Source organism: Lissotriton vulgaris, chromosome 8 (genome assembly GCF_964263255.1).
Source record: "Lissotriton vulgaris chromosome 8, aLisVul1.2, whole genome shotgun sequence".
In the NCBI taxonomy this organism is placed as follows: domain Eukaryota; kingdom Metazoa; phylum Chordata; class Amphibia; order Caudata; family Salamandridae; genus Lissotriton; species Lissotriton vulgaris.
Window position 1 is genome coordinate 229,656,400 of NC_141696.1, and position 26,520 is coordinate 229,682,919.

Genomic DNA, 26,520 nt, shown 5'->3' on the forward strand with positions numbered 1-26,520 from the left:
GTTTCACCTTGGAGATACCCAGGAGGGAACATCTCACAGGGAAAGCCAGGACGGGTTCCCCAGCGGTCTATAGCACCAGGACGCCTCCGGGTAGCAGTGCGCTTTACAAGACACACACATTTACATTTACAGGGGGACCATAGGGCAAGCAGGCTCTACTGGGCCTCAACCATGAACGTAACGTTTGTTTGTATCTGATGTTCCAGGGTCCATCCTGTTATGGCTCTAAAAAATGTTTTCTGCACTTGAGTCGGTAAGTGGTAGCGATGGCAAGCAGTCACCGGCTTCTCAGGAGGTACTGTAGGGATGCTCTGACTCCGAGCTCGATAGTCTTTCAACAATTCAATAAGTGAATGTGTAGTCCAATGCCTATCTCTAAAAGAAAGTTCTCTACTACATAGTAGAATGCAAGACTACATTTTACCAACAACAGAGAACAATTTAGAGGCACTAGGCGCGATCTAGAATAGGGCTGGGCCACCTCCTGCTTCCTCTTCTCTACTGTCCCGGCTCTCTCCTGCTTCTATGTGTCCTCCCTTTTATGGAGATTGCAGTTGTAGCTAATGGTGGGGGGGAAACGACCGTAACAACTCGGTCAAAACACCGCAGTACAATTAGATCGCTGCTTTTACAACGCAAGTTGTTTGTAACGACTTGCACTGGAGCGCGCTCTAGACTAAGGAATACTGTGATTTACTATTCCAACACCTTCCCTACTGTACCTAGGCAGGAGTTGAAATAGTAAATCATACTATTCCTAAGTTCAGCGCCCTACAGCGCAACTTGCATTGTAAAAACAGCAATGTAAAATACCGCGATCTAAATGATCGCGTTGTTACATCATACATCCCTAAGGGGCAGGTTAGTCGCCCCCAAATATTTGTGCATGTCTGAGCTCAGTGTCTTACCACTCTTGAGTGGAATCAGCCCTCATCGGTTTGCTTACCTACCCAGGCCTTCAGGAATGCCTGCATGCAGATCTTGAGCGGTGGTGCGCTAGCTGGCTTGATCTCATTTAAAAACGAGCATTAAAAATGCAATAGGTCTCGCCTTTCTTTAAGTTTAAGCCATTTTCTTTGCTATACAATACCATTAGCAAAGCAAATGGCTTTAACTTAATCAAAGGGGAGTCCGATTGCATTTTCAATACTTGTTTTTCACTGCACCCGTTTCTCTTGTCTCTGTGTTATGGAAAATGCGTAATCTACGTGCAGCTGAGTTTTCAAGGGGAATACTACTGGTGAAATGACGTTTTAGAAAATATGCTGTTAGCCACCAATGAAAATTCAAAATGTTACCTAAATCAATTTTAATTTTCGCTACAGTAAATTATTAGATGCCCCCAATGTTATATGTAGACAGTTACTTACATCTAGTAGAAACCAATGGCGATTAGTTGGCGAAAAAAATGGGGTGGAAGCATAATTAACGGGGCACGTGAATGTTAATTCCTTATTTATGTAATGTAGTTAACACAGAAGGAATGCACTAGTATGTTTCACTGCTGCACCAGGCATACATGCCAACTATTTATATTTACCAGTGCCATCTCCTTTTGTCCATGCTATTTTAATATTAATCACCTTTAATTTCTCCCTTTGCCTCTAATGAAATACCCCCCTCCCCTTCTCATTTCCAACCGCAGGTCTTCACCTTCTAAAGGCGTGAATGTCTTTCTTTTTGTTAAATTGCTGCTCTTTTCTCTGACTATTTGCTCTAATTACTTCGTTTAAAAGCCAGCTTTAAGGCAATTGACTCCCCAGAGTTCAAGGGGACTCTGGCCGAAGCCGCCATTTGCATTTAAAAACACAGATAGGGGTGGCTTGGGTTGCACGTGATCAGGACGGAGGGCACAGGATGTTTTGGTGCTTCAGGAATCTGCGTACCCAGCAGGCAGGCAGTGGCTGAAAAGACAGCTCAAGATGGTACCACACATCTCTCCTAGCAGTGCCACCAGTTCTTCCTCCCATGGACGCCCGCAGGGGTCCTCTTATAATAAGGGTATAAGTGCAACCATCTTCCATATTAAATCAAATAAACAGACAAACATCTCGGGCGACGCATAGACAAAGAAAGCAACAAAGAGAGGAAACAGAACCGTCATCAGCAGTGAACCTGCTGCATATATGGATGTTTCAAAACAGAAGCAACACAGGACGTGGTCTTGAAACAAATCTGACCATAGAAACAAACGTTTCCAGGGAGCAGGTACGCTCCCCACACACACAGTTCACTGCGTGGAAAGCTTTCTTCTTTTCAAAGGATAATGTAAGCGAAAACAAAAAGAGACCGAAAGCAGTCTGTACACAGGTTTTTTTTTGTGATCTTTACACATATTAATGCTGGGCAAAAGGTCCTCATCAAAAGTAGCAGTGTAACACCGGAGCTCAACCATTGGCAACTAAACAAATACTGTATCTCCCCGTGCCGAAAATAAAAGGTAAACTTTGCGTCTGTCAGAAGAAAGCGATACCTCTTTAAAAGTCATCACCCAAATAAAAAAATAAGTAGTGTGCAAGCCACGAACAGAGAAATGGAAAGCGCGTCAGCCATTGCTGAAGGCAAGCGCGGTAATACGAATAAATAGTGCTTAGCCTGCCGCAAGTAAAAGATCAAATCCCGGTGGGCGGGGCCCAAAGCGGACAGGGTGGCAACCCTGAGTGTAATGATTACATCCGGTGCAATCATTACTCTGTGTTTTGCATCATCCATGACGCAAAACAAAGTCCACCAATCAAAATTTGAGGGGGAGCCGCGACACAACTTTTGGAATCGTATCGATTCCAAGAAGCCCTAGTATGGCGAGAGCAGCGTATGCGCTGCTTTCGCCAGGCCGAGACCTAAAAAAAAAAGAGAGAAAGAAGAAGAACCCATAAAAACAAGATTTGAAAAACAGTTAAATGTCCAATTAGATGTTACTTTTCAAGAAGAATTAAATCATTATTAGAACATTGTCAATAAATGGTAACAATTAAAACATAAACCTCTAAAACACTGACGCTGCCAATGCAAGGCCAAATGGCATTCAACAATATTGGAAGATGCCAATAGGAGAATTAAACACAGTAAAATGTCCTGACCTGGCCTTGAGCTCTACTTGGTGGTTTGCAGCGGCAAGTTCAGTTTTTGTGATCCATACTGCCCAGGCCAACATACCTAACAATTTGTCCATCTTAGGCAGGGCATGAGCATCAGCTCAAACTTGTAGTCAAAGACTACAGGGGTTGACCGAGATCCTCACACTAAACTTTTATTTTTGTGCCACCAGTCGAGGCAGTCATAGGGTTGATTCTGCAGGTTTAGCGATTCCCTGTTCACATTACTTAACTTACTCTTTTTCCACATCACCTCTCAAACTTGGTGGAACCTCTCTCATCTTGTGCTTTGCAGGGATGACATTGACATTTACTTTGATCCACTTATTAAATTGTTTGATCTTTGCAACCTCGTTCTGAAATACTCAAGGAAACTTGAGTGGTAGTTCCTCAGCTGCAGATTCTTCCATAATTAACAATACATGCCATTAGACCTGCCACCCTTGGGTGGTTATCCCCCAGACATTTTGCCTTCACCCATCCTGATTTGCTGGCTTTGAGACTTTGTGAACTTTGCCACTGATAATCAGTGCTAAAGTGCTCTCTTCCTAAAACAGGATAAAGTTGGCCTACACCTAATTGTCACATTTAATTTACTAGTAATCCCCTAGTAAATGATAATGCCTGTACCCAGGGGCTGTATTCAATGCTACTAGTGGTCCTGCAGCACGTATTGTACCACCCGCTAAAGGAGCACTTTAAAACGCGTCTTAGCCCTGCCACTGCAGCTATTAGTGCAGTTTTAAGCTGTCACTTCGACCTGGCAAAACCCTCTTGTCAAGTATAAATCTTCCTTTGTAATACTTATAAGTCACCCGTTATGTGGGCCCTAAAAGCTAATGTGGCAGTGTGCATGGTATCTACAAAGTAGGACATGCAGGTTTAGGTTTTGCATGACCTGGCAGTGAAAAACTCCTAAAGTCGCGGTGTAAGGTTATCTCTTCCTTAGACTAACATGGCGTTAACTTCAGATTGGGAATATACAGCGAAATTAGGTAACACTCAAATTAATTCTAATCTTAAATCCACTTTAATGGTAAAGTTGGACTGGGTTGCCCTATTACATTTAATAACTGCTAACTTTAGATCTGGGCAGATAGAGAAATTCTTCTTGGACTTTTTGAATTGTAATTTAAATCCCACCTTTATGGTAAAGTTGGATTTTGAGTTGCAATTCTTAAAATGCCACTGTTGAAATGTTGTTGTTTTTGTGCCCAAACCAGGGTTGGCTTTAGCGCTGGTGGTACCCGGTTTGACAGTCTATTTTGGTGCCACCCCCAATGACCACCTTCTCCATGGATACTCTCCCTACCACCCTCCAACAGTGTTCCTCATCTCTCCATAGCCCCTCTCACATCCGTTTAATTTGTTTTATGGAGCTACTTATACCATTGTAGGGCTTCAAAGTACTTTACATCACACACACGTTATATAGAGACTATGAATCGTGTGTAAATCAATGCAGAGGACGGTGAGGAATCTAATTTATAGACCTAACCTGTTATCCGTACGAGTTAGCAGTATATTTTAAGTGTTTGGTCAGCAGAGTACAAACTCATGATTTAAAATGTAGCACAGTGGTTGAGGTTGGCACTACTAATAAGAATGTATTTCTACCCAATGTAACTCTTTTTAACAACATTAGGATAAAGAAAGACTGGGGAAAAACATACCATTCTAACCTATACCTTGCAGTTTTCATGCAGTTCTTTGACAGTTCATAGTTACTGTACTATATTAGGTTGTAAGTTATGAACTGCAAGAAACACAAGGATCTCTGTGACAAAAGCAGTAACCCCATGAGCTATCCACATAAAATGCAGTTCCGTGATCTGCATGGTACACGTTAACCGTCTGTGCACTTGATGAGTCAGTGTTGACACTAGCCAAAACTCTGATCTCACGTTATTTATCTTGACATTATTATTGTCGCATGAAAACTACTGGAGACACAAGAAACTCTGCAACAGGTACTTTTGAACCCATAAGCTCAGCGCCAGGTGCAACTCCGCTTTTTGCACTGCCTTAAATCAGGCCTGGGTCACATGACTGTCACTGTCTCTCCGGTGATGGTTGTTGATTCCTTCCAGGCAAGGGGGCAAAAAGGGGCTAGATGTGGACCGGATGGGCCATCTTACCAGGATGGCTGGGGATGAGATGACACCAATCCTGCTTTTACCTTTGGTCACCCTAGACAGTGTCTGGAGCCAAACTCAGGATGGAAGAAGAGGAGACAAAGAGGGCCTCTCCACCAATAGGCTGGCACTGGGGATAAAAGGTGCCACTCTTATACCCCAATTCATATTACTCCTCGACCTGTGGAAGATTCAGAAGGAGCACTGCCTTACTTCCCTGCTGCCTGAGAAAGGAAGGGCAGGCTTCATCGGAACCGTCGCAGTGCATCAGAACGTGAATCAGGTCCTTGCATCTCAGCCCGTAACCGATCCTGACTGGACTAGCAGCTTCACCAGAACCGACGCAGTACTTAGAATTGCAACATCCAGGACACAATGGTACAAATCCCAGTAGGCTGAACTTTCTTTAACCCGGTGGTGTTCCATAATGGTTTTTTAGTTCCTGTTCTTCACTAAAAATGGATAACTCCTATTCTTCTGGTTAGATTTGCTTCATTTTGGTGCTGTTTGTGTGCTGCATAAATACTTTACACCTTGTCCTTAAGTTAAGCTTGATTGCTTTTAATTTAGTGACTGTGGGTCACCCTGACACGAAATCCTTATTGTCTGAGTGAGGTTTCCACTCCTCTCAACTAACGACCCAATTTCTTAAACTATTCTTTAGTGTCAGGTGTCAACACCATCCCAAACCGGTCTTGGGTAATGTGAAGCACTGTGACCGCCACATAACGTTTCGCTTGAATCCTATACGCCCCTACATTTCCTTATATCTTCAAAAGGAAAGTCTATCATCCAGCTTTATAACCGTAGTTCTCTTCCACACCCCTTTTTTTTCAAAGTTTGCGTGATCATAGTGATTCCAGTGATCCACCCATCATTACCTCAATATAGGAACCAGCACATTCTAGAGAATCTGCTGTAGTTATACCATTCTCAGTGATAACGAAAACCATGTCTTGAAAACTGTCTTGTACATGCTGAGTTTGCTCAGATCTGATCTTGTTCTTTGTAACCCTTGCTAGTCTAGAAGGACTAGTTTTTGAGCTTTGACATACATCTGTACAGTGGCCCATCTGCCCAAATGACCTGCCCTCAATATTCTCTACAGGTCAAGGTTTCCTTCCCATAATAGGATGGGATACACACATTTAAAACAGACATAACGCTGTCCAAAGAAAAACACGTAATATTATTGTGTTCTCCTTTACAGAAACTTTCAATGCTTATAGCCAATCTGGTAACCTCATCAAGTGAGGGGTTCCCCATTGTCAATAGTTTCTGCCGAGTGCTTCTGTCATAATGTTAACTAATAAATTGGTCCATAACCAATTGGTCAGTAAAATTTTTGAATAGACATTCTGCAATTAATTAACACAATGTGGTGACAAAAACATCAGCACTGCTTCATTGTTTCTGCACTGTTTTAAAAATAATGTATGAGTTGGGGGGCGTGGCTACTACCAGACTTCAATAATCGGCTGCCCCGTTTCCTGCAGGACCATACGGGTTTCACCGGAGTGATTCCTGACTTCCTCAGGGCCTGGCGCTCCAGATGTGACACCACCGCACCAGAAAAACACTTCCATTAAGCTCTGCTCTTAGCGATTGCGCTCCGCATGGAATGAAGTGTAGAGCTCGCCTGACCTAAGAATGGCCGAAGAATAGACCGCGTTTGCCCATGGGGCCCTCGTGCTTCGAAACTAACATCAAAGGTGTACTTAAAGATGCACAGAGGATCCACCCCAAAGCAACTATGACCCTGTCTGAACATGTGCACAGAAAATGTGTAACCTTACTTCCAATAGTAAACGCAAAGAGCTTAAAGCAATTGCCTGACCTCCAAAATAGCCACAATCCAGTATGGTGCTCCCTCTGGAATGTTCGTAACCATGTTGAGGTAAATTGGCTCAGCCTGTGATATTTCGCCTTCTTCAGACAATTCAGTAAAACCTAGCTCTTTTCACACATCACTTGTAACCTCCTGGGAGGCAATTTACAAGATACATGAGAGCAGGTGGAAAAAGAGGGGATTCAAAATTCAACCTATCCTACAGTGCTCATATACCCCCTGACCTGACTGTGATCTGACCAGAGCTACTGGGCCTCCTCTGGCCGTAAATATCACAGATTATGTCTGCACCCCTGACACATACCAGTGCCGAACTCATCAATCTAATCAGACTCACTTTGCACCCATACAGAGGTGCCTTACCCTCTCGACATGGCAGATCAAAGAGCTCTTGACTCTCGGGAGCCAAAGAGGGATGTAAGTACCCAAAACAAGCACAATAGATCTAAAGAACCCGCCCCCCCCCGACTCCCCTATCAAACCAGCAAATTGTTGGTCTTCTAGAGGGGGCAGAGAAACGAGCACCATCATGTGCCACATTTATAGAAAATGGATCCCTCCGATGCTAGGATTGGACTTCACCAAAGATTTCGAAATAACTCGAGCACACAGGGAACCTACTTACTTACCCAACCTGAGAGCCACCCTTCTTGGGTTGGCATTTTATAAGGTTCACCACATTTAGGTTTTATCTGTGATTAAATTACCCTTGATACTAACTTGTATTCCAACCACTGTGCAGATGATCAAATTTTCTTCGAAGCTGATGAATTTCCAATTGATCCATTTTTGACAGACTAGGCAAGAAACATGTTTACCTTTGACTTTCTAGAGCTAGCAGTGATCATTGTGTTTAAGATTATCACTTATTAGGACATTGGAATGTTGGGAGCTCCATTGCAGACAATGGAGTGCTCCATGCTTCTACGGGCCGGTAAAGTCCCGCAGAGCAACATTCCAATGTTCTACAAAGAGTTCTCGAAGCTCGAGGGAATACTTCGAGAACCCTTTGTTTAATTTGTTAGAACATTCTGCCCTCTAGTGGCAGAATGTACTAATAGCCTTATAGCCCTTCGTAGGGCTATACCAGCTATTAAAGTTCCGCTGTCTGGTTAAAGTCCCTCGCCTTCGGCTCGGGCCTTTAACGATTCAGCGGGCCTTTAATAGCCGGTATAGCCCGCTACGGCGGGCTATAAGGCTATATTAAAACTAGTACACTCACTTATTAAAACTTATTTTAGAGAACTACGTAGTCTATTTTAACAACACTATCTCGACGCACCTGCAACTCATAACACTCATCTACACTTCACGGTCCTACACCCCATTTCACATGTTGGCTTTGGAATAAAAGATCTCTAATAAAGAGACCCTTTACGGGGCCCATCAGGCATTGCAGTGCTTGCCCGACGGGGAGCAAGCCAAATGATGAAGCATGACACCCAACTGGGTGTTTGAGGGCACAAGTTACAAAAGGAGCGGACCCTCGTCATTTTCTTTAGATATCTGACCAACCTCGTGTATATATATATATATATATCCTCTCTCTTACTTCTGTTAACGAGCTGCATACCCTTGTGACTTAATTCAGATTTACTAAGGGCACGTATGCTGGACCTACTAGTGCCCCCGTCGCCCTCCCTCTTTTGATACACTGTGTTGCGCCATGTAAAATAGTGACTAGAGGTAGAGTTGTGATCAGTCCAATTTGCGATGATCAAAGATATTCCAAATGCGATACTCTGTGAAGGTCAGGATTACTTGAGGTAATCCGAAGTATGTCCCGGTTGCTCTAGAACTGCTCCAAAACCCGGATTTTTGCAGTACATCTCGATTTCCGCTGCCGTGCCGGCATAAAACAGTTGCAGTACAGACAAAACGGATCAGCAGTCTAGCCTGGACAGAAATGATACTTATTATAGAGATATTTCTCATGTTGAAAACATCACAGACCACTCAAGGAAGAGGCATAGCCAAGAAGAGTAGCGCTGTACGCATAGCGTGTTCCATTTAGTGCAGGCGAGTCACTTTGTATTGGGACACGTTGTGCATCCATCTGTTGCTCGAGTAGTTCTCCTTTAATGAACGAGGCCTCATCGCTGGAGAAGTAAGCTTATGGAACAATGTCGAGACTTTGACTGCAGCCTACAACAGAATCCTTCTTATATTGACCAGTGTGCATGTGCTTTTTCGGTTCTCAGAGCAGTTCACAAAAAAAGTGTGTCTGTATTTTTGCAAACCTATAGTAGTTGTCACGCTTCTAAACCTGCACCATCATTTGTCATGTCCTTTTATTTTCTCTTTACTGTCTGCAAAGCAATAATAAAAAAAAATAGGCCACTTCCCAGTGCTGTAGGTCGCACCTGTGAGGGGGAATTGGATGAACGCGTGTCACTTTGTGCTGTAATTGCTGGTGGATAAAATATTACGGACTAGAGGAAGAGTTGCCAGAAGCAGCAACTAGAATGACGCCGCAAGGCTTACATCGTTGGATCCTGTCCACCTATTAAGCCGGTAAAGCAGCTGAGTAGTTTTGAACCCTTCTGGTAAACGCAGAATGGCCAGTCCAGTTTAGACACAGAGTGTCTCGAAACGTACTCTTTGTGGCGGTTGTATGTCAATACAACGCAGTGTTTACACCGCACTACCATTACAACGCTGGTTTTACAACGCAAGTCGTTACCACGACTTGCGCTGTAGGGTGCTGAACTTAGGATAGTAAAATGTACTATTCCAACACCAGCCTACGTACAGTAGGGAAGGTGTTGGAATAGTAAATCTACTATTCCTTAGCCTAGAGCGCCCTCCAGCGCAAGTCGTGGTAACGTGGTAACCAGTGTTGTAATGGTAGTGCCGTGTAAACACCGCGTCGTAATGGATGTTCTCCCTTTGGGTTAGCGATTCTAGACCAAAACCCGTGGGCAGTTTTAGAAGACTCGTTTGTTGTCCTTCACATGCATGAGGCGGTCACCAGACCTGGTCCTGTCAACTTGTGGCAACAAAACTCACAGCATGTGATGGTGCTACCTTAAATGGGTTTTGCACTTAAGGTCTTGCCCAGTTATGCGGTGCAGTATTCTGTAATCTATGCATACTTTGATATGATTGTGCTCCTCCATATGCTGCTTGACATGCATTTTCTATTCTCTGAAAGCTAGTTTGCTAGAAACCATGAACCACTGTTACATTACTTACTTGTTATTGACTACATCAAGAGACACAGTATATAACTTTCCTCTGTTTAACAAACGATTGTCTGGTCAAATTCTATTTAATATCCTAGTCTGGTAAGTACCCAACACGGTTAGATTTATGATCTGAACATTGACCTGTACTTTGCAAGCAAATATCATTACTTCTTCAGGTTGTCCTGTGTTGATGGAAGGCAGCGCATTGTTGAGTGTCCCTAAGTGCAGTCACTCTGGTGTCATAAATACTTTGGAGTCATTAATTACCCAGAATGTCGGCTTTTGCTATTTATTTCCGGGGGGTTACGTTTCTTTTATTGATTCCGTGATTGGTCCCATAGATTGTCTTTAGTTTTGCATATATAAAGCTGACAAAATAGTGACAGTTTGCTTTGGTTACTTTCAGATAAGTGAATAGTGCATATGCACATTCTGGTTTGGTTGTCTGTTCTACTTATACAATGTGTTCTTTAGTTTCAAAATTCAGACATCTTAATTCATCACTCTCAGATCCACACTTCATCCGGGTTCAGTTCTAACAGGAGAGCGGAACAGTGAGAACCTCTCCCGGCGAGTTGAATTGGTGCCAAATGACATTTGTAACATCCTATTTGATAGAGCTGGATATGTCGAGCCAGAGATGCCTCCACTGTTATGTCTGCTCTGCTGTTTTCATTTCGGTAAAGGGCATTAACTATCTGCATAGTGGAGCTGGCTCTGGCAAACACCATGCAGTGCCAACAATGCTTTATGAATGTACGCATTTCTGCCATGACACTGGTTTATCACATAAGAAGCGAAGATCTCTAACAAAAAGTGGAAGGTGTTGTTTTGAATGCACAGAATCCTCTCAGTTTGGATAGGTTGACTCAAGATTCATGTGCCACAGTGGCACAGAACCAGTCACCCAATGAGCATAACACAATTGAGTTGTGTTTCCTTAGCTGTCTGAGCTCTGCTAGACTGTCAAGTGGGACTTATCTGAGGTGGCATGGTGGTCAAATATAATGGCTGGAAAGTGTCCCTGGGTATTTACCAGTGGCTGAGGTTAATTCAAGCATCCCACGCATCACTTTTTTGTTTACTGCAGTGCGACGGGTGTGCCTAGACATGGGTCCTGGGCTCACTGTGCCACTGGAACCAAACTGCACCTGACTAAAGAGCCCAGACGAGAGCAAAACGGGGCTTGGGTTGTTATGCTCCTGTTCAGAGAGGACCTGGCTTAGCAGTTCAAGCTACACTGTTCTATTCGAGCAGGATGAAGGCGTATTTTCATAAAGCTGGGCAAAACAATGATGGGCTGGGATGTGACATTGAGTCATTACCAGTAGCTTAGATTAATAAAAGCATTCCACCCATCACTTTCTTGTTTGCTTCAGACTTTCAAGTGAGGCGTGCTGGATCAAAAGCCAGCATGAGGCGCTGAACGGAAACCTTTTCCTCTGCACCACACATCACGCAGTTCGTGGGTGGCATGTCAGCACTTCCTCCCAACCTCTGCTGCAGGAGTGTTCTTTAGCTGCATCGCTAAGCAAACCGCCTCATCTGTCCGGGGTTGTTCTAGCCACATCTGAAGCCCACATCTGGCACTCCAGCTGTCCTGTGTACCATCGGACATGTTGACTGAACACCATGAAGATTAGGAGTCCAGCAACGGCCAATGTTTTATGTTCATAATGTACCTCCAACCCTTGAGCTGTCATGGAAGCCAGTGACTGACCAATAGCAGTCCTAGTCCATAGTCTACACTACATGCTCATTGTCCCAAGCAAAGGGTAGCTTGATTGCTAGCCACTTACATTTGTAAGAACTGAAGGTGAGGAGGTGTAGAGGGGTTAAGTGAGAAGAGCCAGGACCACGCAACAGGAGTATGTGCAATTCCACGATTTAACGTAAACCTGTGTACTTGGTCTGCAATCCACTCACTGTTCAGATAAAGGGGCTAAAAGGTTGAAATAACTAGGAGCGTTTCGAAAAGGTATTACATGAATGCCACTGAGTTGTTTACATGTCTACATGTATATATGCCTCCTAATTGTAAAGTCCACTGCCTTTGAAATTGTTGTGGTCCTTGTCATAAAACGTAACAATAAATAAATAGTAAGTAATATCCTATGGTGAATTCAATGTACTTTAAACCCTGTGTCTGAATATTTTGATTTCCAGCTCAGTCCTGGTACTTGTATTTATTGGTAGAAACGAATGATAACCAACACTGAGATTTTATAAAATTGCCATATCTCTCCCTTTGTTGCAGACAATACAATCATGGGAAACGCAGAAAGTCAAAATGCAGAGCATGGCTTTTGTGGAGACGAGCATCACAGCCTGGCACGAAAGCACACATCGCGCTCACTTCGACTTGCAAGCAAAAGTTCCAGACGAACTAGGCACGCTTCCTCAGGAAAATTAATTCATAGAAACTCTGAAGTCAGCAACAGATCTAGCAGCACCCCAAGTATACCTCAGTCTTTGGCAGAAAATGGCCTTGAACCTTACTCCCAGGAAGATAACTTGGATGACTTTTCAAGTCCAATGTGGGCAGATGTGGGCTTAAGGCCTGTATCCTACCATACAGATTCTTCGGTCACGCCAAGTGTGGGCAGTAGTATCGTTCTCACAGCTGCTTCAGTCCAGAGCATACAGGACTCTGAAGAAGGCAGACTTTTTGGGGATGAGTCTTATTTGGTTGAGGGCGATGGTATCTCTGCAAAACATGGGTCCACCTTAATGCCATCTGAAAGCTTTAAGAAAAAGCGATCAAAGTCTGCAGACATCTGGCGAGAGGACAGTTTTGAGCTTTCTCTCTCTGATCTTAGCCAAGAGCATTTAACAAGCACTGAAGACATCCTATGTTCTGCAGAAGAAAAGGACAATGAAGACCTTAGGAAAACTGAAGCAGGTGACTATCCCAAGCAGCTGGACACCGGACAGCGTGCCAATTCTTTCAGTGACCTGTACTCTCAGAAAACTGTCAATGGAGCAGCCAATGGAGCACCAAGAAATAAATTTGTGGTCTATTGTCGTAATTTGGTGCCTCACCCACAGGATGCCACTAAGCGTAAAAGCCGCCCAGTTGCTTCAGTGGACACTCCGCCATACAGTACTTACAATACACTGCCTTGTCGGAAATCGCGCTGCCTTTCGGAAGGTGTGGCAAAGATACAGCTCAGCCATAGCAATTCAATGAAAGGTAGACGAGCCAAAACAACTCAGGTAAGACAGTTCTGGCAATCAACCTGTTACAAAAATATTTTATATGCTGAATGTTTAGTATAGATTTTCTAGGGTAAACTCAATAAAATGTGGAAAGCCATTGTTCAACTTATGTAGGTACCAATGTTTTATGTGTTTCCGTTCTGTGGAATGACTACTTTACTTACTTATTAAACAATGAAGAAATACAACTATGTTGGACAGGCATAATAGCTTCTTTTACGTTTGGAAGTTTTCTGTTGTCCTTTTACGCACCTGTTTTGCGCTCCTGACCCCAGTCGTTGTTTCTCTTTACTTATTTCTTTGTGTCACTATAACATAACAAAAGTCACTATTCTGTCTTGAAGATCTGTTTGTTTTTTGTTATGACGGCCGTATTTATATAGCAATACTACAAAAAAACGTGATTCCGGTATAATCTTGAACTGATTTTCAGGATTGTGAAATAGACTGGAATCTAATTTAGTTTACAAGATTTAATGTCACTAGGGAATTTGTTGTTCTGTTGTTGTTTGCAAGAGGTGTGTTTTAATAATATATTGATGAACTATAGAGTTTATAAAGACATAAATAGTGGGTTTGCTCAATTTGATCCGCACATCTATTGACTATCTAAGTCCATAAGGAAATCTTTACTTACAATTTACTTAGTGAGAGGTGCTCTTAATAAAGTGTTTTCACACCCACCCAACTATAGAGTTTACTAGGCGAGGCTGGAGGTGATGCCAAACGCATTTAGTTGCTTTGTGGGTCATTTAGTTCATCTGTTGGCTTGCATGTTATATGATGTTGAGAAGCTATGGTATTTATCTAGTGACCTTCTAAGTTGTGTTACCTGGGTGTAAAGAGTCTTGTTCAGTTGACAAGTGAAGTAACACATCTGGGTGTGGTGAGTAGAGTGTCTTGTTGGATATGTAATTGTTGAGATTAATATCAAACTGTATGGCATATCTCCACTATATGTGATGACGGGAAGTGGTCTATCATATATCTTGTGTCGTTTTTAAGTGGTTAGTGCTATTGTGATCAAGTTGGTACCCAACTACATGGAATACCTGTGCGGTGTTGGATACGTGTGTCATGTTTGATTTACTACGCTATGTTGAGTGTTTTGTGTGTGTGTTTTTTTATTTTAATGGAAAGTCTTGCTGTATGCACATTGATACCTAGGACGCATAGCTTCTCTGTGCAGCATTCAATGCTTTTGCAGTGTTCTGACCTATATGTCCTGTATGAAGTTGGGTTGGAGTTAAGTGCTGTTTGAGCCACCTTCGCTAATTTAAAATGTAAACCTTTTTTCAATGGTTCACTAAATCCTCTGTGGCGAGCTTTAGGAAATGATACCATCTGTGTGACTCATGGAAAATTAGCTTGCACACAGGTGTGTTTGTTAATGATCTTCTGACGTGTTGAGGGTGACCTGAAGGTTAAATCATCTGAGGTAAGGCTTGGGGTTGCAGGCTTCAGATGACTTTGATGCAGCATCTGCAATGAGGACAGGAAAGAGAAAGTGTCCAACTTTGGCTAAATGTACAGGTTTCTGAACTTGGGCTAATTGGTCAATATACTAGTAAAATGTACCAAGTTTTGATTCTTGGTTAATACATGTCAGTATAGCATTATAACTACTATTATTTTCCTATGAGAATATTCTTGGGCGATAATGTGTGTTCGCCATTTAAAAGGCAACTGTTTTGGTGTATTCTTCTTTTTGTTGGATGCTCTGTGATCAGTCAACCTTTTAAAAAAAAAAAGAAAAATAAATTAGCAGGCGTATTTACTCTCGTACATTGCTGCTATCGTCTGTAAGGGCTTCTATTTTTACAAATTGACAATCGTTGGACCTTTGAGTCATTTTGTAGAATTCCAATAACTGCCTTGTCCAAAGTCTTAAGGGGAGGGAGACGTTTCATTATTTAAAATTATTTAAAATCTCACATAATATATACCCATGATTGGTTTGTAAAAATACGTCATGGCATTTAACTTGTGCAGCTGCACGGTAGTGATGTACAGACGACATTAACCTTGTGGCAGTCCGCGCCTCTCAACCGTTGAGTGTGAAGCAATGGAGCTCATGCCTCTAAAAGCTTCCGGGAATGGCACATTTAAATATTTTGCTAGGAAATTAGTCTTTAGCAATTCACTTTTTCTCCTGCTATCCAAGTTATGTCAACCCTGACTTGTTCCCTGCACTACATATTACATGTAATCAATTCAATTCAATTCAAAACAAGCTTTATTCGGTTGGAACAAACAACCATAAAAACGCAGTATATAACATGCAACAGTTAAAAATTAATAAAATCGGCATACGTGATAAAAAGGCATACAGTTAATTATTTTCGATATGTGTCATACATTGCATTGGGTCTCTTAGTGTAGATTGTAAGCAACTTTACATAATTAAGGTTGAAAAGAACACCAGGGCTTCACAAAGAGCAGTTAAAAATGCATAAATTGTATCATAACTCCAGATGTAAACAATAAACACATAGCGGCATAACATGATTATAAAAACAGAATATAGTTTAAAGTGCATAGATTGTATATGAACTCCGGATGTAAACAATTGACTCAAGCAGCGAAACATGGTTATAAAAACGAAGGGTCAGAACACATGGGCTTAATGTGCAGTATCTAAAGTGCAGGGTGCAGGGGGTAAAATTTACGTTAGAACAGCATACTCTTTCTGGTCTTAATTGCACTTAAAATATATGTGGCAGTATAAAAACAAATATCTGAGTGCAAGAAGTAGGGTCATAGCAGCATTAATGGTATTAGTTTCATATTTCTTAAACAAAGGTTTTAGATATACAATCCTACATGTAATCAATACCTTTGTAACTTCCAAGGTGGCTCTTTTTGGGTCTAAAACGATGAAGAGAGGCTTCAATGTTGAGTCTTTCCATCGAAACCAGTGGGGCATCGATGTCTTCAAACCCTCCAAAAAGCTATTTGTTGTTGTAATGGCAGCTGTTACATAAACAATTTAGGCTTTTAGGTTTAAAGTATTTTATTAAGGCACAAAGACAAGGGGAGGGGAGCAGGAGGTCAAGCAAACATACAGTACAAGGAGCGGAACGTTGCAGCGAGTCAGAAGAGAAGTAGGGAGGCAGGAAGCCCCAGGGGGTAACAAGGCAAGGACATAAGGCAATAAGGCATCGTGAACGACCCCCCTGTAGACCCCCACTCCCTAGGCAAGGCCGAGCAGAATAGCACCCCGCTACACAGCAAAAGAAAAGCATACCGTTTCACCAACCCCCCGACCCCAGAAAAGGAGAAGAAAGAAAGGCAAAGGAGGAAAAGAAAGAAAACAATACCCCAACATCCCCGTCCGAAAGTCAGCATTAGAAGCATATAACCCCTCTTCCCACCCCCAACCCCCGGCCCCCACTCCGCACTTTCACTCCGCCGCAGCCGCCGGCGGCGTCAGCCTAAGGAGGCGCAAGTACCGTGGACACGTGAGCTCGTGAAATTCCGTGGACAGCAGTGCCAAAAAGGGGTGCCAGAGCTCCTCAAACTGGTCAATATTCCCAGCCACCGTTAGCGACATCTTCTCCATGCCCAGTACCTGCCAGAGCCTATGCAGCCAACCGGTGATAGAGGGGGCAGTGGGGGTGCGCCAGAGTACAAGTATGTTCTGAACGGCGGAGCCTAGCGCAATCGCAATCTGCCTGCCCCTGCGGGATGTCAGCGGGTACATCAAGTCATTGGGGAGGCCTAGCAAGACATACGCGGGGAAGCGCGGAAGCTCGATCTCAAAAGTCCTATCCACCTCATCTAAGACCTCCTTCCAATAGGCCGACAGCACCGGGCACTCCCAGAGAATGTGCGTGAGGGTACCCTCCTGTCCGCAGCCGCGCCAGCAACCTTTATCGCCGATTTTGCGCATCTCATAGAGCCGCTCCGGGGTGTAATACCAGTAGGTGGACACTTTAGTGAAGGTTTCGGTCAGCCCAGTGTGGTACGCAGAGTGCCTCGCCCGATACGCAATCCTATCCCACTCCTTGTGGCTCAGGGTCCTGCCCAGTTCCCTATGCCATCGCTCCCTCCCTGGGTTATGGTAATGAAACGGCGGGGGTTGGAGAAACCTATACAAGTCAGTGATCAGCTTGGCGTCCGAGTTACCAACCATCGCTCATAGGGCGTAATCGAACGGGCAGCGACGTCACGCACTGGGGGTTGAAGAGCCCAGTGGCGGACTTGCATGTAACGCAGTCTGTCCCCTTCCGTCAGGCCAAACTCCTGTCGGAGCTGCTGGAAGGGGAGCACGCCCTCTGGCCCGTAGATCTGGAAAAGCGCCCTGCAACCCGCGCTCACCCAGTGGGAAAAGGCTCCCGGCTCCAGACCCGGAGTGAAGTCGGGATTGCCAGCAATGGGAGTGAACGGTGACGGAAAGGTGGTGAGCTCACGAAGCTCACACACCACGTCCCACACTCTTAGCGGGACCCGGGTGATAAAAGAGGCGTAGAGATTAGGCGGGCGGTGAGTGCGCCGCAGGAACGGGACCTCCTGGAGGGTACGGCCCGCAACTGCCTGGTCTTGAAAGAGCCAGTGTTTGTCCGATTCCCACCGGCTCCACTCCACCAAATACCGGAGCTGCGCCGCCTGAAAGTACTTCCAGAGGTCCGGGACTCCGAGACCCCCCGCCTCCGGGGCAAGCATGGAGAGGACCCGCCTCATTCGAGGCTTACGGCCCTGCCAAACAAAGCGGGAGATGTCTGCCTGCGTCTGCCGTATCCAACCCACAGGGGGCTGGAGGGGTAGAGCGCGAAAAAGATACAGGATCTGAGGCAATATCGTCATCTTCACCGCCGCGATACGGCCCAGCCACAAGAGCAGGCCCTTGTTCCATCGGCCGAGTTCCTCTTTGATCTTTTTGCCCAGAGAGGAATAGTTAGCTGCGACCATGGCAGGCAGGGAGGGAGCAAGCAAAATTCCCAGGTAAGGCACCGTGGAGGAGGACCACTGCAGAGGGAAGAGACTCTGAAGGTCCCGCCTGGTGTCGGCAGAGAGCGACACATCCAGTGCAGCCGACTTAGTCATGTTCATTTTGAAGCCCGCCACGCGGCCAAAAGCGTTCAGTTCCCGGACGCAGGCAGGGAGCGACCGCCTGGGGTCATCCAGGGTCAGCAAGACATCGTCCGCGTATAAGCTGACAGCATGCGTGTATTGCCCCATCTTCACCCCAATAGCGTCCGGGTTATCGCGAATCCTCTGTGCAAACGGCTCCATATAAAGGGCAAAGAGGAGCGGCGAGAGGGGGCAGCCCTGCCTCGTGCCGCGCTCAATGGCAAAGCTGTTGGAGCTATGTCCATTGACACGTACTGACGCTGACGGTCTCCTATAGCAGTTAAAGACCATAGTGCGGAACTTCTCGCCGATCCCCAGTTTCCCAAGAACCAGCTCGAGATATGGCCAATGAACCCTATCAAAGGCCTTCTCCGCGTCGACCGATAGCAGCATCCGCTCCCCCGGGACGCGTGAGGCCTTTTCCAGCACGTGCGTCACCCTCTTTGTGTTGTCGACCGTCTGCCTACCGGGTACAAAACCGGCCTGGTCCGCCTCCACCAAACCTGGTAGGTGGAGACCCAGTCTGGCCGCCAAGATTCCCGTGTAAAGCTTGAGGTCCACATTTAGGAGCGAGATGGGCCGGTACGAGCCGCACAGGGTCCGGTCCTTCCCCGGCTTGGGGATAACCGACACAGTCGCTGAGAGGAGGTCCGGTGGTATGGCCCCCGGTTCGGAGAAGGAATTGAACAAGCGAGTCAGGAGAGGCGCGACAGTGGAACAGAAGGTCTTGTAAAACAAGGCCGTATAGCCATCCGGGCCCGGGGCTTTACCGTGCTTTAGCCGTGCAATCGCGGTGATGACCTCCTCCACGTGAATGTCCCTCTCTAGGTGGTCCGCCTGGGAGGGGTCCAGGGCCGGGAGGGTCACAGATTCCAAGTAGGCCTCAGCCTCTCCCGGTGGGGAAGGCTCTGCAGCGTACAGCGCCTCGTAAAAGGAGCGAAAGGAATCTGCCACCTCCGCGTCACCGGAAACCGGGGTCCCATCCACTCCCACCAGCTCCCTCACCACATTGCGTTGCTGCGCAGCCCTGAGCCTGTGGGCCAGAAGCTTACCGCACCTGTCTCCGCCAGTGTAAAAGGCATGCTTCAGGCGCAGCGCTGCATACTCCGCCCGGTCTAGGTCTAACGCAGAGAGGAGTTTCCGTGCCGCCTTCAGCTGCTTCCAAACCCGAGGGGCCCCTGTTCGGCGGTGAACCTGCTCAAGCTCCCTAACCTGTGCCGTCAGTTCCTCCCTCTTGCGTTGGCGTTCCCTGTTTTCCGCCGAGGAAATGGAGATAAACTCCCCCCTGACGACCGTTTTCAAAGCCGCCCACTGCGTTGCCAGGGACGTGTCAGAGTTGCTATTGTGGGTCAGGTAGTCCTGGATGACCTCCTCCACTCGCTTCACAACCGATTTCTTATGGAGAAGCTTGTCCCGAAGCCGCCACATCCCTCTAGAGGGGGGGGCCGCCGGCCAAGCAAAGATTCCGGAAACCGGTGCGTGGTCGGACAGGGACAAGACCCCGATGTCTGCCGCCGTGGCGGCCGAGCAAAGCGGTCCGCTTACCAAGAGGTAGTCCAGTCTTGAATAAGTGCGGTGCGCGTGGGAAAAATATGAATAGTCCCTATCGGTGGGGTGCATGGTGCGCCAGAGGTCATGCAAGTCCATCTCCGTAATCTGGTTCTGTACCGCCCTAGAAAGCTCCCCTGTCTGCGGGAAGCGCTGGGCAGACCTATCCAGGGTGGAGTTGAAGACCATATTCAGGTCTCCCCCCAAGATGATATGGCGATCGGGCGAGGCAGTAACGTCCACCAACACAGATTCCAGGAAGCGATCCTGGTGGTCATTTGGGCTGTATACCGAACCAACCGTAAAGGCAACACCTCCCAAACGCATGCGATACACTAGAAGCCTCCCCTTCTGCTCAGCATGTTTATGCAACACCTCCCCCCTGAAGGAGCTGGCTAGAAGAATGGCCACCCCGGCAGTCTTAGTCGCAGCCGAGGAAAAGAGTTGCGTAGGGAACTTGGCAGAGCGCAGCCTATGGCAATCTTTGGAAAGTAAATGGGTTTCCTGCAGGAGGCAGATATCCGCCTGCGACCCCTCCAACAGGGAAAGGATCGCCCTACGCTTCACGGGGTTATTCAGACCCTTAACATTAAGGGTCACTACTTTCAGGGGCGGCATCGCCTCCAGGGAAACAACGCGCTATGCAGCGAGCGAGGGATCAGTGGAGGGGGCGCGCGGGGCAGGGGCGCAGGGAAGGCCAGAGGCAGCATCGCACATGTTCGGACAACTTCGGACGGGACTCCCCCCACACCAAACCAACAGTTAAACCCCCCCAGAACCAGCCCATGGCAACCAGCCAAAACAAAAAAAAACAGGGAACAACACCCCATAGTCTCAGTCTAGCCCAAGTGGGCGAGTCTGCAGAAAACAGTCAAGTGGACGTCCAGCCACACACCTCCACCCTCGCCCCCCCAGCCCCCAGCCCCAGCCCAGCATCGTTAAAGCTAAGAGCCTCTCCCCCCGGAGAAAAGTTAGGCCGTTAGGGCCACACCAGTAGATTCGGGCAAGTTCCTGGCCGCAGTCCTCAGGGCCTCCTCCATGTCTGCTCTGATGGTGGGCGAGTCTGGACGACTCGCCGTCGCTGACGGTTGGCGTCTCCTCGATCTCCGTCGGCCCCGCCGCTCGGGGCGCCGCCATGCGGGTGTAGCCCCTTCCTCCTCCGCAGCAGTAAGGCCCAGTACTCCGCAGACATCTTGTAGAGAGCGCAGCTGATGCAGCACCCCATTCCACCGAAAGATAAGACGGAAGGGGTGACCCCAGGAATAGGCGGTCTCATGCTCTCGCAGAAAGTCTGTAGCGATGCGGAAGGACCTGCGCTTCTGCAGAGTGATGGCGGACAGGTCCTGGTAGAGCGCCACAGGATTTTCTCGGAAGGTCAGCGGCTGCTTCCTGCGGGCCTCCGTCATGATGCGCTCTTTCAGGGGGAAATCCGGAAGGAATGCCAGGATATCAGGCGGGGGTGCCGATGACTGGCGCTGGCGGCCCACCCTGTGTGCTCTGTCAATGCGGATCAGGAAATCCGCTTCTTCCTCCAAGATGTCACGGAACAGGTCCTGCAAATAGGCCACCAGGTCTGTACCTTCATCCGCGGATGGAACACCTCGCACCCGGATGTTGTTCCGCCTGGACCTGTTCTCAAGGTCCTCCGAGTGGGCCTGGAGTTCGACACATTGCTCCCGGAGGCGGAGGACGTCCTGCTGGAGATGAGTTATCTCTTCATCGCGACGTTGGGCCGCCGTCTCCACAGTATCGACCCGCTCGCCCAGGCCTTCGACCTCCCTGCGCACCTCCCGGACCTCTCCAGCCACCTCGGTCTTGAGAGTTTGAAATTCCTCCTTGAGGGAGCTGAATAAGTCCTCCATGAAGGACCTCGTGACTGGTGGCTCGGCCACGGTCGCGTCCGTTGATGCCCGGGAGGCCCCCGGGGACGGCTGTGTCCTGTCGCGTAGTTGCTGGGACCTGCCGAGCATTTCCGGCAAAGTGCGATCTCCTCGTGCCGCGCCACGTCTCCCAGTCATCCTGGCCCCCGGTGAAGCCCAGGGTCAGTTGCTGTAGGCGAGCGCCACCGCTCGCGGGCTCCAGATGTGAGACCCCCGTCGGGGACAAGGGTAGTGCGTCACAGGCGACAAAATGGCGGCCCGGGCCTGGGCAAGACGACCCCCGGGCCAGCAGGGCAAGCAGCAACGTCCAATGCGGAGGCCTCCAGCCCCGTATTCCCAGGGAGGGCAGCAGATGAGTCGGTGCCAGGCCGAACCGAGGCCCCCGTGTGAGAAGGGCGCAAGCTGGGGTCACTGGGCTCAGCCACACAAAGACAAGATGGCGGGAGGGTGGAACCCAAGAAGGCAGTCCGGGCCAGCAAGTCTATGGGCGACCCTCAAACAGCAACGGGTCCGGAAAGTGCGAAACCGATGTCTTCCCTCACCACCAGTTGATTTTCCCGGCTCGGGCACTGCTCGAACTCCGCCATCCAGTGCCTCCCGGCGCGGAGTTCGCAAGGCGTTACCCCTCGAGACCCAGGGTAGGGGGAAGATCGCCGGCGCAGGGCCGGGGTTCGTCGCCCAGCAGTGGCGCTTGCCACCAGGGCACCGGCTAGGAAGCCGCCACTCTCCGCGGAGTCCGTCTATTCCGCTCCCTCGGGATCCCCAGCTTTCGGCTTTTCAGCACTCGGCCCAGCCGAGGCGCGCGGACAGCGCCGCCGTATGCTCCGCCTCCAGGCTCTTCTCCTCGGGGCGACCCGGGCTCCACTCCTCGGAGCGATCTCCGAAGAAACTTTTCGGGGACTTCCCCCGGGGCCACAGAAGTCGGAGTGGCATCAAAATGTGCCCCACGAACTCCGGCACAGTACCCTCACCCGCAGTGCAGCCGCGGGGGGAGAGAAGCGCAGGAATCGGGGTTCGGGCTGAGCTGGGCCGGAGGAGCTACGGGAGGAAGCGTCCGCTCACCCCGCCATCTTGGCCACGCCCCCCAATTTAGGCTTTTTAAAAGAGTATGCAATCTGTTAACCCAGAAGCTACTTATATCTGTGTTTGTGACTGCATCAGAAGGTTAGATTGTATTGTTATCTATAAAAAAGTTTGATGCTTAATATATATGTTCTTTGGTTGGCCGTTGCATACATGTATTCAAAATGTCATCATAGCCACATTCTGCTTGGCTATTTTCCTGATCATTCAATTCAGAAACGACTAAGAACTATCAATGTTACTGGTGTTCCCCTCTAGCCATAATATGAGCTACTTTTTCTTCAGTGGAAATACATTTTGCTTCCCAAGCTCTTGTGACTCTCTCCTTTTGTGGTAAATCTGGACAAGCAGTCAAGACTTAGCGCAAAGGAAATTGTGTAGGGTTGAGTCCCAGTCCAGTACAGCACTTATCACAGTTCCAGTACAGATGTAGATGGTCAGCTAAAGTTGTGGGTGTTTGTAAAGAAACAACACTTTTAGGACTTGTACAGGAGAACCCAAAGTTAAAAAGTAGAAAGCTCACAGATCCAAATACACATTAAAATAGTAATGCACTGATACAATCAAAGACCCCATATAAAACTTTATGTACAGTTCACAATCATTAAATTAATGTGAATACTATAATTTTCCTGAAAACGAGAGTGCAAAACTCGCACTGTACAGTTATTGTAAGTGGTAGAATTGTCATGCAGTGTTTGCAGACATGTAGCTTTTCGAATCTCTGTTTGAGTTTAGACTCCATACTGAAATATGAAGGATCACAAACCTCCCTCAAAAATCTGGTTACTTTGTTACGGGATTGCAAACCTTACTGTTCATAATCATGGTGAGCGTGAACACTGATGCGCCTCTAAAACAACAGCAACACTGCAGCAAAACAAGCCGCATTGTTGCAGTGACCCTGCAAATGAAAACCAGGATCTGTGGGAGTTCAAAAAACTGATTTATAGCCTGAAGTTAAACTTGTCTTCCAGTTTATGCTTTGGTACAGAACAGTTGGTCCTATAAATTGTAGCTGTGTATTGGCCTGGTGTACCTGAATGCTCTGAGTGAGCAACTCGCCACCTGGAATTGAGTTGGGAGAGTGTGGAGATGGAGTGCGGAGAGGACGACCTACTCATGGTGAGGAGTGTTGGATAGTTCGCAGTTTGAGGCAAATTTATAAGTATGGGTCTACGAACACATTGGGCCTCCCTGTCCTACTCAGTCTGGACATCTGCACACAAAGCAGAGTTGCAAGGCAACAGAGCCAATACCAGGTGATAAAGAGAGGAACGGTCCTTTCAGGGCGGTGATGCCACTCCGCTAACCTGCACTTGTAACAGTAGGTTTTTGAGACAGTCCTTCAGTCTCGGGTCAAGAGTGCGGATGGCTTCTAAGTGCTGTCTGTCTGTGGATGCTGAGCTGGCTGGGACTTCTGCAAACATAAGATTAGCAATAGCAACAGTGACCACCAGAAGAGTTTCAACAGGACATTCATGCTTGATCCAAGCCATGAGGAAACGGACAACACTCAGTGTTTTTAAAAGCACATCATCAGCAGGGTTCATGCAGGATTGCGTTGACGTTGGGAAGTCCCAGCAGATGGAAAAGTACCGTCTGCCATTTAGTTGGTGGATCCACAAGGTTTAAAAGTTCAACCAATCAATTTGCTGCAGTGATTCTCTTTCTCATAAGATATTTTAGGAAGGACCTGCACAAACATGTTTGGCCATTGCCTATGCGGAACTGTTCGTGGATACACTCCAGGTGCCTCTGCTGGTGTGAAAACGTGTCTATACCCTTTAAATAGGCATTGATGCAAAGGAAGTAGAAGTGAAAGAAGTTCAGGATGGACTGTCCTTGTTGATGCCTCTGGGAAACATCCATTCTCCATCTTTCAATCACCATTCTCACTTACTAGAAGACCTTCATAGTCAGCTACGGGTTATCCTGATGACCGGCTCATCGTTAGCGATTACAAACTGTCTCCCATGCACAGATATTCTGAATTTCGCTATCAATATATATTTTTAACTATTTTATTCTATCTGCTGATAGTCAAAATATAGATCAATTGACAAGAAAACATAATAACCATAACTGGCCTTGTACCTGTGACTTGTGGTTCATTTTCGTCATGTCTCTAGGTCACATGTATAAATTAGCATGCACATCATAGTTGCAGTAATGCCAAGCAATCTCAATGCATTCAGCATCTTCGTAATTTCCAAGGTAGTATTTCCTTTTCAGTAGTGTGAGTGGGGTAACCATTTTTACTTTTAGATATATTTCAATTTAACCAATGATGATCTTTCTAGGGACCCATATTTTATCAAATTTTTCTGGGTATCCCCTGCTTCCTGTATGTTACCTTCTCTGCGGCCTTATACCAGTTCACGCTATTCATGAATAGTCGGCCACATTGGACTGCTTCATCTTTGCTGTGTTTGCATCTCTCAACCACCATCTCAGGTCCACGAGTATTTTGATATTGCCACTTCCTGATCTTCCCACACTCCCAACAGTGTGGTATGCACCTTCAAATGTAGTAGTAGCCCTATATGACCTACTCTCAGACCACATCCCCTGAGGCACTATTCTTTGTCAGTGCATCTGAATTGGTATAATACACACAGCGTAATATCTTTCATTGGTCTAATATAAAACCCCGCCCCATGATCACTTCTCTCAGGTGCGCTAAAGCTGCTTCCCATATTTAATCTTCCATTGCTCAGACGTCTGCTTCCCACTGAGAGTGTCCGATTGTCGGTTATATGCATCATCACTGTTTAATGTTTCAGGGATGTTATTTTTCTGAGTTTTCTCTCCAGGAGCCTCCTTTCAGGCATAGAATCCTCTGGCAACTCTACACCCTTGGTGGAATATCTGCTTAATGCAGGTTTAAGGTGTAAATAAGTTATGTTATAGACTATTAGTAAAGCACGAGTACACTGACGTTTCATGCTGCTGAAATATCTTGTCTTTGATGTATACCACGGAATCTGTTAATAAGTAATTAGGAACATGTTCCACAGCTTCCTGGAGGGAATACAGTTAAGTTCTTAATGAAGAGACCAAGTCAAGTCAGATGACATCAAGTCAAGTTTATTTCCTGCATAGTTACTTAAAACCATTGCAATATTAGTACATAAAATAAAAAAATTAAAGCATAAAAACATCTGTGTATATTAAATTTCCTCAAGGTAAAAGCAAGTACCTCCATTTTCACTTTTTTTTTTAATTATGAATATCAATCTTCAAATAAAACCAGAATAAAACCTATTACTCTTCGGAAATTAAACAAACTTATAATTTTGGTCAGGGTATATGTCCTTGCTTAGCTAGCTTTATGTTGCAGTTCCGTTTTTCTTCTGACCAGCCATAAGGTTCTTTTTGCAGGTCATCTTGTTTGTTTCTCAGAATTTCTCCACTTGTGGCAAGGGTTTTCTCTTTGCAGCTGGCAAT

The 26,520-nt window shown here is 46.5% G+C and overlaps 1 protein-coding gene across 1 annotated transcript in view; it reads left to right on the plus strand.

Moving 5' to 3' along the window:
• The window catches only part of TIAM1 (TIAM Rac1 associated GEF 1), a 499,324-nt gene that overhangs the window by 168,762 nt on the left and 304,042 nt on the right, over positions 1–26,520 (plus strand). The window contains exon 3 of the mRNA XM_086934005.1: positions 12,525–13,483. Coding sequence (XP_086790131.1) covers positions 12,536–13,483 — 948 coding nt within the window. The 5' untranslated portion in view covers positions 12,525–12,535. The remainder of the gene's footprint in view (positions 1–12,524; positions 13,484–26,520) is intronic.